Here is a 15,808-nt window from a genome sequence, read left to right as displayed (position 1 = left end):
GAATGGGCTCGCCACCCCGCTCCCCGCCCCCCCCTTAACCCTCTCGCTGCCGCCTCTCCCGGCCCCAGCCCCGCTGCCGTCCCGGGGGGTCCGGTCCGGCCTCGCCACCACGGCCTCTACCTGCACGCGGGGAGACCCATCCGGCCGAGCCCGGGTGCCGCCACCGCCTCCCCGAAGCTGGAGCGTCTCCCCGGGGCGGTGAGTGACAGCGCGGCCGGGCGGGGCTTCCGCGGGGGCCCGGGACGCGGCACCGCCCCCGGGAGGGACCGCCTGGGCCGGCGCCCCCCATTCCCAGCACCGCCTTCACTCGGAATCCCCCTCCCGTGCCCGGGCTGCGCTCCCGCACCAGCGCGCATAGCCCGGGGTGCCCTTCCCCAGCCATGACAGCGCCCACCTGGCCTCGCCGCCCGCTGCAGCCCTACCCCTTCCCGCCTCCATCCGTGCCCCCCGCGCTGCTGCGCCCCACCAGGCTTGGCCCCATCCTCCCCGGGGGGCTTCCCTGCCGGCGGGACCCGGCCCCCCTCGGTCTCAGCGAGGCGGCATTCAGCTCTCGGCCGCGCCACTGCACTGAGGGGCTCTCCCATCCTTCCCGCCCTCGGGAACCTGCGGTTTCCAAGCCTGCGGGCACACAGGGATGCCGGGGCTGAGCGTGGGCTGAAACCCGGGGGCACAGCCGGGAGCGGGCGGTGGAGTTGCGGGAAAGCGGGCACTCCGCAAGGGCAGTGATCCGCCCGGGGAACGGGCTGGCCGCGGGCACCTGCGCCGGTGAGGCGGCAGGATTTATTGCAAGGCGGTGAAACGAAACCCGCCCGAGGCGGGATCCGACCGCGCTCTCAGAGCGCCCGGTTGTTTTTCCGGGGGGGGCGCACGGCAGGGTCGGACCCTTTCGCCCAGCCGCACCGAGCCGCCTTTCCCCCCCCCCGCCCTAGCGGGGCAACGACGGGAACGAGGTCCGGACCACAAGGGGTTGGACGCGGCACGGGGTTGGAGGACACCGGATCGGTACATGCCAGCACCCCCAGCGCTGCCCGGGCTCCGGTGCTCATTCGCCGGGGTGGAGAAGCCAACCCCGGAACCGCCCGGATGCCATCCCGGGGGCGCGGCGGGGCGGCACGCGCTCGGCGCCGCCGCTGGCCCTTTAAAAGCGCGCGGCCCCCGCGCGCCCGCACCGCGCCTGCGCTTCGCGCGCGGGGCGGCTCGCGGCGCTCCCTTTGTCCCCCGCTCGCCTCTCACCCAAGCTTGGTGCTCACTGCCGTGATTGGCAGCGCGCGCGGCCGCTCCGTTGACCAATGGGATCCGCGTATGGCCAGTTGGTCCCGCTCTGCCACGGCGGCCGCTCTGAATGATGGCGATCTTGGCCAATTAGGGGCGCGGCGGTGGGTGCCGGGTGGCCAATAGGCGCTCAGTGAGCGGGGCGCTGTGTTAGGTTGCGCGAGTTCCGGCCGCGCGCTCTCCGCTCAGGGCCGCCGCGGTCCCGGTGCCCGTGCCCGTGTCTGTGTCCGGGGCCGGTGCCTGTCCCGGTGTCCGCGTCTCTGTCCGGTGTTGCCGCCAGGTGAGGTCGCGGGGGCAGTAGGGTCGCGGCTCGACCCCGCTCCGTCGCCGCCCCGGCCGTGCCGGGGCTCGGCGCGGCCTGCACGGCCCGGCCTGCCTCTGCACGCGGGGCCGGTGGGAGCCCCCCGGCTCCGAGCTCCGGGCCGCTTCCCGACTGTGCGTGTGTTGTTTTTAGGTCGGAAAGATGCAGGGCAACAAAGGGTTCAACATGGAGAAGCAGAACCACGCTCCGCGCAAGCAGCACCAGCAGCACCCGCCACCGTCCATCCCCGCGAACGGGCAGCAGGCCAACAGCCAGAGTGAGTCCCGGGCCCGCCGCGGGGGCCCGCCCGGCCCCGCTCTGGGTAGGCGCTGAGCGACCGCTTTGGTGCAGCGGGAAACCTCGGGTTAGCTGCGGCCCTCGGGGGTGCAACAGGTCTCGGCAGGAACAAAAGGAACCCGGCTTTCCAAGTGAAAACAATAAATCCTTAGATTCCCAAGCAGGCTGCAGCATCTCCTGCTGTATCAGTTTTTTCCCCTTGTTGGAAGCCACGGTTTTAATTGCGCGTGGGTTGTATTTGTGAGTTTTCTTTTGGTTTTGCTCAGTCCGCTCGAAGGTACACGTGACTCCTGTGGCGTTTGTTCCCAAGTTTCTTGTGTTCGTAAGTTTTACGCGTTCCCAAAATCAGGGCAACGATATAGAGGTTCTGTCTTTGCCTCAAAAATCTCAGGAAAAGACCACTTACAGTTTGGAGTCAATTCGTTCTTGACAATGTGTTTGTAAGCCTTGCGAATATAACGAGCTCTGTCTTTCATTGTCTGGTTCCTGTTTTTTTTTTTCCCCGGCCATAACAGATGGCTTCTCAATGCAGATTTTCTTAGGAAACTAGAAATGTAAGAAGCTTGATTGCTAGATTAATTACTAGGTTATAGAGTAGTAAGTTTGTTCCCGGTGAAGATTATGTTGTAGTGAGAACGTTGTTACAGCAATCTGCAGGCACCCCTTAAGACTGATTTTTTTCATAATTAGGACCCAGGTTTTACTTAGTATTTAATGCCAGTTGACATTGATGAAAGCTGTTCTGCTCCAGCGGGTTTCCGGGTTTTCCTGGTCGGTGTGGACTGGCGCTCTAGAGCTGGTGCTTGTGAGCTGGGACAGGATGAGTTAATGGCTTCAGGGGCCTGAACTCAGCTAACTTTTTAAAAGTATGGTGGTGAGACATCGCTGTTAGCTTTTTTTTTGGGGGGGGGGGGGGAAGGTGCTGTAGTTTTATTAGATGTGGATTTTATTTTTTTCTTTAATTTGGGACACTTGGGCTGTTCAAGAAAAAATGTGTAGAACTCTCCTGTGCACATTGCACAGCATTCCTCCAAGTGGGGTTTTTTGTCAAGGATACTGGGCTGGTAAAGATCTGGCATGTTTTTGTTAGGTGGTCAAATTGAGCAGGCTCTTTATCAGTTCCAGATAACAGATAAGGGTGGCAGAGCAGACATTTCCAGTCAGGTTGAAAACAATAACAGTACAGTCGTACTGGGGAATTCCACAGGGATCAGCTTGTAGTGAGTGACTGTGTCTCACTCCTTTGCATGGATCTCCTGAGGCAGAACAGTGGTACCATGTGTACCCGAGTGTAACTCTGTTCCAGGTACCACATGTGGTATCCACAGGCCTTGCAGTTACCCCCAAATGCTCGTAATACTGTGAACAAGGCAAAACATTTCATTTCTGCACCTTTGCTGTGTGAAGTAGATAACTTACTCTCACTGCTCTTCTCTGGGCACACTCTGTCTGGTTATAATGTTTGCCGTGGAGGTGTCCTTACTCCTATCAAAGGGTTGCTTGCAGTGTCCTGTGTGTATCGTTTTTTGCATGCACAGTCTTTCTCATTTAATGTCCTGCTTTGTAGCTGGAATCAAGCCATTTATGTCCACAGTTTATTTCATGTGTGTGACCATGACTTGTGTCTTCTGCAAAGCAAAGGAGTTGCTTTCTGAGCCCTGTAGTCCTGTGTGGTGCAGTTCCATGTGGGTTTAAGAAAATGGGGCCCAGGATGTTAAGATAAAGTGATGCTAAACCCACCCCTGTGTCTGGCACATAACAGAGCTTTCAGGATCATGCTGGATTCTTGCTGAATTAAGGGTAAAAATTGGATATGCCTGTGGGGATTTGAGAATGTTGCTGTTTGTGTTTATTTCTGTTGGATAGCTCAAAATATTTTAACCTTGGGCTTGATCTCCGAGATCTCTTCCAACTTTAAAAATCCCTTCTAGGATAACTTATTGAATAGGGACTTTTTTTCTTTGTAATTAATCTTGTAATTTTTCTGAGGGCTCACCTGTGTGGTTGGTTTTTGGGGTGGTTTTTTTTAAGTTTTGGGTTGATATTTTTCCCTGCTATTTTCACTATTCCAGCCTTCTCTTCAGCTTGGAAACTCATACTCTGGAACCCATCTCATAGAATGACAGCTACCTGAAATGTTACCTGTCTGAACAAAGATTTCCTCTGATTTTCATATTTTTCTAGATATCTGGAGTTGTTTTGGTGTGTTTTTCAGTAAAAATATGTTTTCTGGCTAAACTGTAGCTTTTCTGTAATTTATTCATTTTGTAATAGCAAAATCCTGTGTTGTGACTACAGCTGATTTTTTTTTTTGTGGGCCGGTTATCTTGACCACATCTCAAAAAGTTTGAGTGAAATATTTCATGTTATTTCAAGCTGTAGTGTGTTGTTTTCTGACAGTCATTCACTAGTGTTAATGAGCATTGAGGTTTTGTTTTCTTTAAAAAAACCTATGGGGCTGTTCTGAAATAAAACCCCTGTGTTGCTGGAGAGGTGGCTGGAGAGATTTAAGACCTAAATTAATGGGTGGTGTTATCTGTATTATCCTGTGTCTCTGTGGTCACTGTGATGAAACCTAATAAAATTTATCCCCCCAACTGTAGAGCAGCTGTGTACCTTATTCCCCTCAGATGAAGGCCTGACTATTGACCTGAAGAATTTTCGGAAACCTGGTGAAAAGACCTTCACCCAAAGAAGCCGCCTCTTTGTGGGCAATCTGCCCCCAGATATTACCGAGGAAGAGATGAGAAAGTTGTTTGAGAAGTATGGCAAGGCAGGGGAAGTCTTCATACACAAGGACAAAGGCTTTGGTTTTATCAGGCTGGTGAGTGACTTGGCACCTTTGGGGGAGTTTTTGTGGTAATGGCTCACACTGGTGTTCTATTGCTAATAGAAAGTAGTAGACGTTCAGATGTCCTGCTGATTACATCTCCTGATGATTTTAGTAACCTGGAATATAGCATTAGCTTCCAAGTGTTTATTTAGAGCTTGTTATGAAAAGAAATGTGAATTTAGGCAGCTTGTGGCAAGAGTTATGAGAGTTCTGATAAATATATTCTGAAATCAGCTGGTAGAAGGCAGAGAAAACCCCACATGAATATGATGCTATTACAGACAAAGTGAACTTCTCTATTTCTGGAATATGGAATTCCAATGGGCATAGTTTGTCATGTAGTATTTCTGGCGTGATTAATGTTCTTGGGGAGGGGATCTCTAGATGATCATGTTGAAGTGTGTCTTGAAGGGAAGTAGCTACCACTATAGAATGGCTTTCAGATTTCTGTGGCTCATGCACCACCTTTCTGAAAGCCCCGAGGTGAGTGAATGAGGTTCCCACACCCACATCTGGGCTGCTTTAATGTAGTGTACCTGCTTGGTAGTGACTTAAATGAGCAGAAAAGTGTGAAACTGGCATAGAAGGTCTTTCATAGATTGTCATACTATCAGCATTTCCTTATCAGACTTGGTTAATAGATGAATCTTTTTTTTTTTTTAATGTATTTGCTTTAAAAAAAAAACAAGGTGCATTGTAGCTTTAATATAATTATGTGCGATAATGAAAATAGCGTTGTTTGCTTAGGTCATACCAGCTGTTGGACTGAACTTAGATATTTGTTATATATTTCTCACCCTCCCCACCCCCAAACTCTGGCTGTTCAGTCATTCATGATAAGGAATAGCTGTGTTTTTTTGACACACTTCTTGCCAAGCTGTGGGAGAATCATTTATTTCTCTCAGAAGTACTTGTTACAGAGAAATAAATTGTGTTTAAACCCATACCTTACTGGGAGTTTAACCATGGCTGTTTTTATCTGCAGGAAACTCGCACTCTGGCAGAGATTGCCAAGGTGGAACTGGACAACATGCCTCTCCGTGGGAAGCAGCTCCGAGTGCGCTTTGCCTGCCACAGCGCCTCGCTGACAGTCAGGAACCTGCCTCAGTTTGTGTCCAATGAGCTCCTGGAGGAAGCCTTCTCAGTGTTTGGCCAGGTGGAAAGGGCTGTGGTTATTGTGGATGACAGAGGACGATCCTCTGGGAAAGGCATTGTGGAGTTCTCAGGGAAGCCTGCTGCTAGGAAAGCGCTGGATAGATGTAGTGATGGGTCTTTCCTGCTAACTACGTAAGTGTGGATGGGGAGAGGTGCTCTGCTGACATGTACAGGTTGGGTGGCATTGGCTGGTGGACACTGGTTCTTAACACCACAGTGGGACAGATGGGGCACGAGGTGGTAGGGGATTAGCCTGGGGAGAATTTTATTTAGCTTTGTTCCAACAAGAGAGAGTCTGTGCTGAAACTCAGGTCTGAAAACTTTCTTCTGGGAAGCTGCTAGTGGGGCAAGTGCATAAAACTTCCAAACAAACTTTCTCCATAAAACAATCTTAGGGCAATTAAAGCAGCCTGTAAGAACAGGACCTGTTTCAGAGATCGTCCATGTAACTTGTTTGGAAACCAAGTGCAAGTGTTTTAATTGTGCGCTCTGGGTCACTAAAGGGGAGAGTCTTGGGATGGGATTCCTCTTGTAGCATGCACTGCTGGGGTGGAATGCCACTGTGGGCATGGGATCTGTTGAAAAGGCTGCTCAGCTAGGTTGGATAGTTTGAAGTTTTCACCATTATAAACTGTTTTCCCTGTGCTTGAATGTAATAAAGCAGAAAAGCATGTTCTTTCATAATCACGTGAACTTGCTCAAGCAAATTACCAATTCCAGTTGCATTCCACAAAGCAGATTGTTGCTCTGTTTAGAGGGAGCTGTTTCTGACCTACTGGAAAAAAAACTACTCTTATTTTGTATTATGCTCCTACAATTTGTGATTAGAACACTTCCTGAAATTGGGCTATATTGCTCATTTTTAAAGTAATTTTTTTAAGTTATGTGCTCCTTACCTCCTGTGGATCTGCAGTGGCACAGCTGTACCCAAGCACATTCTGTTTCAAAAAGCAGGTTTTACTTATTTGTTTGATACCTGTTTTTCTCCCTGACACTCCTTGAAGATAACCTGCAGAGTGAGTAGTGCTCTACAGGAGGATTAATGTTAGGAAGCTTTTGCTGATTCAGAAGTCTATATCTGAAAGAACCATGAAAACAGATTTTTGAAAGTGAACGTGCAAAACTAATCACTTTCAATCCATAGCTGAGATTTAACATTTAGTCTCTTTATAGCTATCAGTACATTAGATTCTGATATCTAAGACCACAAATTAGTCTGTTATTTCTTTCTAGTTATGATTTGTTTCTGATTAAATTTGTTCTGGTTTGTCCTAGTTCAAGACAAGAAAGCTAGATAATCTGTTTGAAATTGGTTCATGTTAGAAAATACGATTATTAATAATGGAATATGTCACATCAAAGTGAAAAGCTGTATTATGGATCTTCAACTGAGGAAGGGGATTTCAGCCTTCCATATCCTACCTTTCTGCTAGAGCCTGGGTACCCATTGCCACTTGGCACAACAGGATCATCTGTCTTCATTTCCCCAGCCCTGACATGGGACTGAGGAGCTGATGGGAAGCTGGGGTGCTGATTTGTGCTGAGGATGAGCAGTGTCAGTGCTGTGGGGGAGAGCTGATTCAGAGACCAGGTCAATACTTTCTTCTGCATGTAGGAGCCAGGAAGACAGAAGCACACATCTGCAGTGTTTGTTGTGAAGTGCACCAGTGTATTCCCTGGGGGTGGAAATGCAGATGAGGGCCCAGTGCACCTTCCTAGAGCACTGTTGCCAAGCAACAGTAGCATATGGTGGCCTCACCAGGAGGGTATGACTGGATGGTGCAGTCTGCAGCCTCCAGTGAGGAGTGGTGTAGTGGCTCTTTGCTTTAGACTGCCATAAAAAGGCACAGATGGACTTGTGGCACTCTAGAGACAAGACTTGATGCTGAGTCTGGAGCGTATCAGGTTCCGGTTAAGCTGTTAATTTGAACCAAGTAACTACAAACATTGTTTCAGTATTGTTTTGGTTTGGATTAAACAAGGATTTTGATTAACAGTTACACTCCTATTCTAGAAAAAAGCAGAGTGTTCAAAATGATTTCTGGTTTTACTTTGGTTGAGATCTCCTGATCTGAGTTTCTGTGAGCAGTGCTAAAAGCAATGTAAGTTTTGCTTTCCAAAACTGCAAGCTTGACCTTGAATTTTCTTGAAAGCACTTCACTTTTTCTTTACAGATTCCCTCGCCCTGTCACTGTGGAGCCCATGGACCAGTATGATGATGAGGAGGGTCTACCAGAGAAACTAGTCATCAAAAATCAGCAATATCACAAGTACGTATCCGGCATTCAACAGGAGAGGAGAGTTCCTCTGGGCTAGTGCTTCAGTCTTAGAAAGGTGGCTCATCAGGTCCTCCTTTTTTCCCATAAATGTGACCTGACTTTGGAAGGAGAATTGCATTCACTGTTCTCTTGCCATGATTGGCTGAAAGAAAACAGTGATTTTGAATCCACACTGCTGGATAAGACTGGCAGCCTTCACTATATTTTGTGTAGGTCCATTTCAATTGTTGGAATAAAAAAAAAGGTCAATTTGAGATAACACAGATGACATGAGATTCCCTGGGAAGTATTACAGAAAATCTATGTAGGAATCACTTGAACCCACAATAGAAATTATGTGATTAGCATTAGGAGATCGTAGAGCCATCCAGGTGTTATCACCAGAGTCTTAGAAGGCTTCACAGTATAGATGGGAATCCTGTGATCTGTGCAGTTGGCATTAGCAAACCATGTGAGCTCATGAATTTTTCAAGTAAGGAAAACAAGAGCTTCAGGAAGTGGAATTAGGAATAGTCCTGTTCTACAGGTACAGAGTGAAAATAACATGCATGTTTGGGCAGTAATTGTTTCTGGAGTGCATCTGCCCATAAGATGTGCAACAGGAGCAAAGGCTGTTGCTTTCAAGGGTATTTCTAAATCTCTTTACGCAGAATCTCTTGGTGTCTTATGAAGTCAGTGTCACTGCTTGTTAGGGAGGGGGACAGCTTCCATGCAGGAATAAGATGATGTCTTAGGAGCAGACAAACTGGTGTCTCGGGCACAGTTAACTGTTGAAAGGGCCTGCTATTGCATTTGACACGCAAACAGTTTTCTTGGTTCCTCCTTGCTCTTTTGAAGCATTCACTAGCTCTTCATTGTTCGGCAGGGAGCGTGAGCAGCCTCCTCGGTTTGCACAGCCTGGCAGCTTTGAATATGAATATGCCATGCGTTGGAAGGCTTTGATAGAAATGGAGAAGCAGCAGCAGGAACAAGTAGATCGCAACATCAAGGAAGCTCGAGAGAAGCTGGAAATGGAAATGGAAGCAGCTCGCCATGAGCACCAAGTGATGCTCATGCGGCAAGGTATCAGATAAATACAGGATGGGCTCAGGGCCCTGCACCATCCAGGAGTGGGTGGCTCAGTAGACTGGCTAGAGACCACTGAAGGGGAGCTGTAGTGGTTGTTGTCTTGTAACCAAGCATGGTAGCAGCAAATAAATGGAATCATATAATTGTGTAGGTGGAAATGTCAGCAAGTCCAACCGTTAGCCTCCTTTCAGGTACTTGTAGAACAAGAGTCTCCTCGAGCCTTCTTTTCTCCAGGCTGAAATCCCTCAGCTCCCTCAGCTGCTCCTCATCAGACTTCAGACCCTCCTCCAGACCCTTCCCAGCTCCGTGCCCTTCTCTGGACATGCTCCAGCCCCTCAGTGTCTTTGTTGTTGTGAGGGGCCCAGAGCTGGACACAGGACTTCAGGAGTGGCCTCACCAGTGCCCAGTCAGGGGGACAGTCACTGTCCTGGTCCTGCTGCCACACCATGGCTGGGACAGGCTGGGTGCCAGTGACCTCTTGTCCACCTGGCTCGTGTTCAGCTGCTGTTGACCAGCACCCCCAGGGCCTTTCCCACCAAGCACTTTCCAGCCCCTCTGTCCCAGCCTGGAGCTGCAGGGGGTTGTTGTGACTCCAGGGCAGGACCTGGCAATGAATCTTGTTGAACCTAATATGAAGAGATACTACTGTATTTGTGAAGGCTTCTGTTACATTTTTCTTTTCTGTGTTCTAGTTCAGGAATTCATAAGAGGTGGCAGGGATATGAGTCTGATTGTGTCTTTTACTGTTATCTTACACAGATTTAATGAGACGCCAGGAGGAGCTGAGGAGGATGGAGGAATTGCATAACCAAGAAGTACAAAAGCGTAAACAGTTGGAGCTCAGGTAAGGGGGCAGGCTGTGAAGTGCTGTGAATCCATAGTGGTATAAAATACCTTTTCATTGCACCTAATTGTTCATTGTGACAATTTAATTACTACCTGAAGTGTGGCTGTAACTTTGGGCTTTATTTGTTCATAGGGAAGAGTGTACACTTGGTTTAACATGGAAGAGTTAGGAGTTTCTTCCATTGATTAGTATTTTCTTCTTCACGTTTCTGTATCTCTGTTAAGCTTCTTTGAGGCAGGTAGAAAAATCAGAATCTCTGCTGTGTTTTAGTGGCTTCAGTGCTGCAGATCAGTAAATCCCATTCCAGCATCTCTGTTTTCATTTGAGGGTAACTTATTCTCAGATGTTTGTCTCTCTATTGTAGCACCTCCTTGTCTTGGGGTCGTTTTGAGAAGCTCCAGGAAGATTTGTAATAGAAGGGGCTTGATGCATGATATTGCATGTGGTCAGCATGGATGTGGGAGGTGCTGTGTTTATAGGGTTGGAAAATACTGCTAAGATCAGTGAGTTCAGCTGTAAATCTAACACTGCCAAGCCCACCATGTCCCTAAGCACCACATCTACACATCCTTTAAATCCTTCCGGGGATGGTGACTCTACCACTTCCTGGGCCGCCTGTGCCAGTGCTTTGTAATCCTTTTGGTCAAGAAATTTTCCCTGATACCAAATCTAAATTTTCCCTGGTGCAACTTAAGGCCATTCCCTCTTGACCTGTCACTTGTTATCTGGGAGAAGAGACGCACTCCCACCTGGCTCCACCCTCTTGTCAGGCAGTTGTAGAGAGTGATAATGTCCCCCTTGAGCCTCCTTTTCTCCAGGTGGAGCCCCTCCAGCTGCTCCACATGAGACACATGCACACAAGTGTTCTTTTTTAAAATGAGCTCCTCAAAACTGAGAGTTTGAAGTGTGAAGTTTCCAATGAAGATCCATGAGGCAGCACTGCAACAGAGTTGATGTTGGTGCAGATGTTTGGTGTTTGTTATGCTGAGCATCCTTGGGCTTTCTTTACAGGCAAGAGGAAGAACGCAGGCGCCGTGAGGAGGAAATGAGAAGGCAGCAAGAAGAGATGATGAGACGTCAGCAGGAAGGCTTTAAAGGGAATTTTGCTGATGCAGTACGAGTGCTTCTACATTTCTATTACATCTGTACACTCACAGTAGATTTTTCCCTTCCACAGCACAGCTTCCTGTGAATTTTCAACTTGGTTGGAGGAGTGCACATCAGTAGTGCATTCTACCCTGAATTATCAACTCCTTCCAGTCTTAATACAATTTAGCCTAGAAACTGTAAATCCCCTAGTTCTGTTACACTGCTCTTCATGTAGGACCCTCTGTAGCTGTCTTGCTGCACAGAAAAATGTATGCTGACTGATTCTGTTCTTACAGCAACACACTCACTGTCCTGAAGCACTGCAGCAGAACCCTGTTATGATTCTATGACTGGCAGTATCCCTAAACTTGCAGTCTGTCTTCATCATGATAAAATGATCCCAACTGGAGGCATTGCTGCAGGCATGGTATATGCTTGTACTTAAAAAGTCAGTTGGTTAAGTATTTTTTTGTAGTGGAACCTGGTGGCAACATGCCTTTTAATAACAGTATCTCTAGTAATATAGAGAAATGCCTTAAAATTTGTTTTCAGTCCCAGCCACTTCTATTGTGGAGGCAGCTGTAGGGCTGTTCAGGTGGTGTAAAGGAACTGGTGCAGCTGGGGGGAAGTGTTTGCTCACTACTGAAGCTTGGTCCCTAGGCAAAATAGCTAAATATGTATGAAACCAAAGGGCCAAGAACATGACTGAGCCAAATGTGGGAATACTCTCCTTGAGCAGCAGATATCCTGATTCCTACAAGTAATACTGCCTTCGTATGATAAATAATGGCACTGAGACTACAGATGAAGTGAAAGTTGTCTTTTCTTACACTGTGAAAAAAGAAGCGCACTCACTGAGGTGAGGAGGTGCTTCTGGTTTTGCAGTGAGAGCAATCTGTGATAGGTATTTCTAATGCTTGGTTGACAAAAGAGAAATGGAGCTCACTAAATGGTATTTTAATGCAAGAGACCCAGTACTGTGTCTTTATGTAAGCTTGAATTCCTTTCAACAGGAAAAGCTTCTTAGCTATGCTGTAGGAGTAGCAAAACTAATTCTGTGTAATGTGTTACTACTGCTCAGCATATCTTTCCATCAAGATGTCTTTGCTAAAGTCTGCATGTGCAGCTTTGCTGCTGGATGTTTTATTATAATTCTGAAAAACAGCCTTTTATAATGAGATACTTAAAATAAGACCTGTTCATTCAGCAACTATCATGTGAAGGTTGCTCCTGCCTTTCTTTGAAATTTACCTCGGGAATTACTTTTCTACACATGGTTCAGCAGTAAATCCTCAGAGCTCATTGAATTTATATAATTACATTTTTTAAAGCCTGATTATCAGTTGAAATGAGTGTCTGTCTTTCCAGAGGGAGCCACCAGACATGCGAATGGGACAGATGGGTATGGGAGGTAAGAGTATTCTTTGTTCTTGTGCATGTTCATTTCCTTTCTTACAAAAAAAAAATCTGCACTTTTTTAAAGTGATCTCATTTTATTGGCTTCTTATTTCAAAACTCAATCAAAGTCATCTCCCAGATTAGTAAAAGGAAGTATTTTCATATGACAGGAAACAAAACATACTGTAAAGGAAGATCAGTTGGTCTTGACCTGACAGTGCAAAGCTGGTTAATAGCTGCATGTAGCAGTGTTTTGTGGCTCTGGGGTGAAGAGCAGACCCCAGTCACTGTGTGCGTGTGCCAGGATTATTCCTCACTTTTCTTTTCCAGGTACCATTGGCATGAACAATAGAGGAGCTATGGGTGGTACCAATGTCCCAGCTCCTGCACCTCCTGCTGCTGGCCCTGGAGCTATGATCCCTGATGGAGCCATGGGAATGGTAGAGTATCTCCCCCTGCTTTTTGGGCACACCTTTAAAATGCAGATGATGTTGTTTCCAGTGTTTAGCACTAGGTGCTGAAGTTGAAGCTTCTTTTTCTACCTAGATCTGTTGCTTCACTTCTACTGAAATCTTCAGAAGTTAATCTTGCCTTGATACTAGCTGATAATTTTCAAGAGATTGAGCCAAGTCTGATAACTGCTTAATTTACTTCCAAGAGAGCAAGTGCAAAAATGTTTGATAGAAAGATCTTAGCAGTAATGTATGGTGGTTTTTAAATGACCTAATGGGAAGCACTCTGTTAAACTGAGAGGCTTTTGAGAATAGATTCTTGCAGGTGTAAAAGCCAAGCTTTCAGGAGTGTTCTGTTCATTACCAGTTCTGAAAACAGTTATCTTCTGTTACAGGCCAGAATGAGTTCAGCTAATTTGCTTAGGAGGTCAAGAGTGAGGAATCAGTGGAGTTCATGCTTATTTGTTTGACTTTTTAAAATTTTTGTATTTGGTTTAGTTTTAAACTTTACTGCAGGGCTTTGCAGTAGACTCTGGCTTTTGTGGCATCTGTCATTCCTCTCTGTCACACAGAGGATTGTCCTCCCACCGTGTCAGTGCTTCCAGTCACCAGCAGAAACAGCAGCAGTCATAGTGAAGTTTATCTTCCTTCAATGCTTTTTATTAATTGGTCTGATAAACACTTTTCCTGCAAATATTCTTACTTGCTCTGTCAGGACTGCTATGACACAGACTTTTTTATCATAAAGAACAGTTTTGTCTAAAAGCATTTGCACCTAAGTGGTAGGGACAGCAAAGCAGCTGAGGTTAAGGGCATGTGCACTACACATGGAAATCAAGGGGGAAGATGAAGACAGGAAAGGAAAGGCGAGTTCTAATGGCTCACCTGCTCCACAGCCCGGCCCTGGTCTGTGAGGTGGTTCACACAGTCCCAGTATGCCTGACTGGAGGTTATGTGGGGAAAGAGACTTTGTTCTGCAATGTTCCTGTCAATCCTGCTTTGGTAATGTGGAGATGTTTTTGATGGGGTGAAGGTTTGCTGTGAGGTCAGCTGGAATTGTGAAATCCTGCTAGAATTTGAGTCAACTCAAATGGCTTTTAACTGCTCATTGTTCTTCCTTGTTTTTCTTCCTGTGTATTCTGCACTTATCCTCCTTCCAAGACTCCACCACCACCTCCAGACCGCTTCGGCCAGGGTGGAGCCATGGAAGGCCTTGGAGCCATGGGAGGGAACCCGCCTGCCTTCAACAGAGGAAATCCAGGGGGAGATTTTGGCCCTAACAAGCGTCGCAGATACTAACAGGATTAACCTATCCCCCGTACACGCCCCAAAGAAAGAAATCTTGGCAGGCCACACAGGGTTCAACTTGGGGGGGGGGAGGGGGGACATTTTAAAGATAGTTAATTAGGGCCTGTTTTGGTAAAGCCACTCTAGGACAGGGGAGTGCAGTCTGACTGGTAAAGGTTTTAGAAAATTTCATGTGGTGCATTCCTAATTTCAAAGTGAAAAATGGATTCTGGGAGGCTGCCATGGTTCAGTAACAGTAAAATCTTGCAAGGACCCTAATGCCTTGACCATTCCAGGTTTCCTCTTTGTAGCTGAGATCATGAGACTAAATTAGATAAGATTTCAGTTTGTCTTGGCATTTTTTTTGGTGTAGTATACCTTGCTTAAGAGCACTGGGGAGTCTCTGGAGAGCTAGGGCAGCATTTGAGTACTTTTCAGCTCCCATGATTTTGTAAATTTATATAGTTCCAAATGATCTGTCATGTAGTGACTGGGGGGAGATTTTGTTTATTTCTTTTTCTTGTTTGTTTTTTTTTTTTTTCCTCCTAACTTGTTAGTTACTCTTTTTACCTGGACCATTTGTTTCTTTGAAGTAGTTGACAGTCATGCAGCCTGAATGGCTGGGAGGTTCTTGTTTGGATGGATTTTTTTGATAACGTGTTGTATCTCTTTATTTTTACTGGTAGTAAAGTACAATCTATTGGACAAAGATACTGTATCTCATGCTGAAGATTTAACTGAAACAAATGTTTGTATAATCCTAACCTTGCCTGTCTTTTGTGTAGGAGTACTACAAGATTTTTCATTTAGTGTAAACTGTTTGAACACAAACTGTAATTGTCCCACTAAAAAGTTTGAGTTTGTCTGAGGAATGTTACAGGAATGCATTATTAAAGTGGATTTTAAGCCTTTTTTATCTGGTGTCTTGTCTCTTCTGTTTTTTTTTTTTTTTTTTTTAGTTCAAATGTCTACATGTGGATTGAATTTAATGAAGCTTCAGTTTATGGCATGAAAGCTGTTCTTGCATACCTCTGTGAAGAGGGTGTTTAACCCAAGAATTTTCTAACAGTTTTCATTCTCACAGAACGAGTTTTGTGTGTTTGTCTTGGTTTGAAAGACAGCTGTCTGCTACGGAAGGCAGGACCATCCCTTGGATTGGAGAATGTAAACCCTCTCCCTCCGAATTATCATTTTGAAATTAAGGGGCTTTCAGGCAAAGATATGAGGATAAGAATGACAGTTCTTTACTAGTGTGTATAATAAGGCAAACAAAACAACAACTATGAAATTAAAACCACACAGAACCAGGGACCCCGTGACACCCTTCTCAGCTGGGATGGCAAAGGAAGGAGCGGCTTCGCTTCAGCAGCCCTGGGGCAGTCGGTCCCGGTGTCCCTCAGGACTCTGAGGAGCACTAAGCTGGAACAGCAGGAACGAGCACAAGGTCCCGGGCCGGTGGAGGAGATGTATCAGAGAATTCCGCGGCAGTGGCTGGAGCTGAGGGATGTCCCGGCAGGGCAGGAGGTGCGG

General features: G+C 46.8%; 1 protein-coding gene across 4 annotated transcripts; it reads left to right on the top strand.

Moving 5' to 3' along the window:
* The first annotated feature begins 1,427 nt into the window (after positions 1 to 1,427).
* NONO (non-POU domain containing octamer binding) lies at positions 1,428 to 15,608 on the top strand. Of its 4 annotated transcripts, none has more exons than XM_062502680.1 (11): positions 1,428 to 1,552; positions 1,727 to 1,850; positions 4,501 to 4,694; positions 5,689 to 5,990; positions 8,033 to 8,128; positions 9,003 to 9,199; positions 9,965 to 10,049; positions 11,064 to 11,166; positions 12,510 to 12,552; positions 12,870 to 12,979; positions 14,153 to 15,608. In XM_062502680.1, the coding sequence occupies exons 2-11, from the start codon at positions 1,736 to 1,738 to the stop codon at positions 14,288 to 14,290; spliced, it is 1,383 nt and encodes a 460-aa protein (XP_062358664.1). In that variant the 5' UTR covers positions 1,428 to 1,552; positions 1,727 to 1,735; the 3' UTR covers positions 14,291 to 15,608. The 4 variants fall into 4 exon arrangements, with proteins under 4 accessions (XP_062358664.1, XP_062358663.1, XP_062358662.1 ...); XM_062502679.1 differs by having other exon boundaries at positions 12,510 to 12,558; XM_062502678.1 differs by having other exon boundaries at positions 1,727 to 1,895; positions 12,510 to 12,558.
* The last annotated feature ends 200 nt before the right edge of the window (positions 15,609 to 15,808 follow it).

Source organism: Cinclus cinclus, chromosome 15, assembly GCF_963662255.1.
Source record: "Cinclus cinclus chromosome 15, bCinCin1.1, whole genome shotgun sequence".
In the NCBI taxonomy this organism is placed as follows: Eukaryota; Metazoa; Chordata; class Aves; order Passeriformes; family Cinclidae; genus Cinclus; species Cinclus cinclus.
This window is presented reverse-complemented; position numbering and strand designations above follow the sequence as displayed.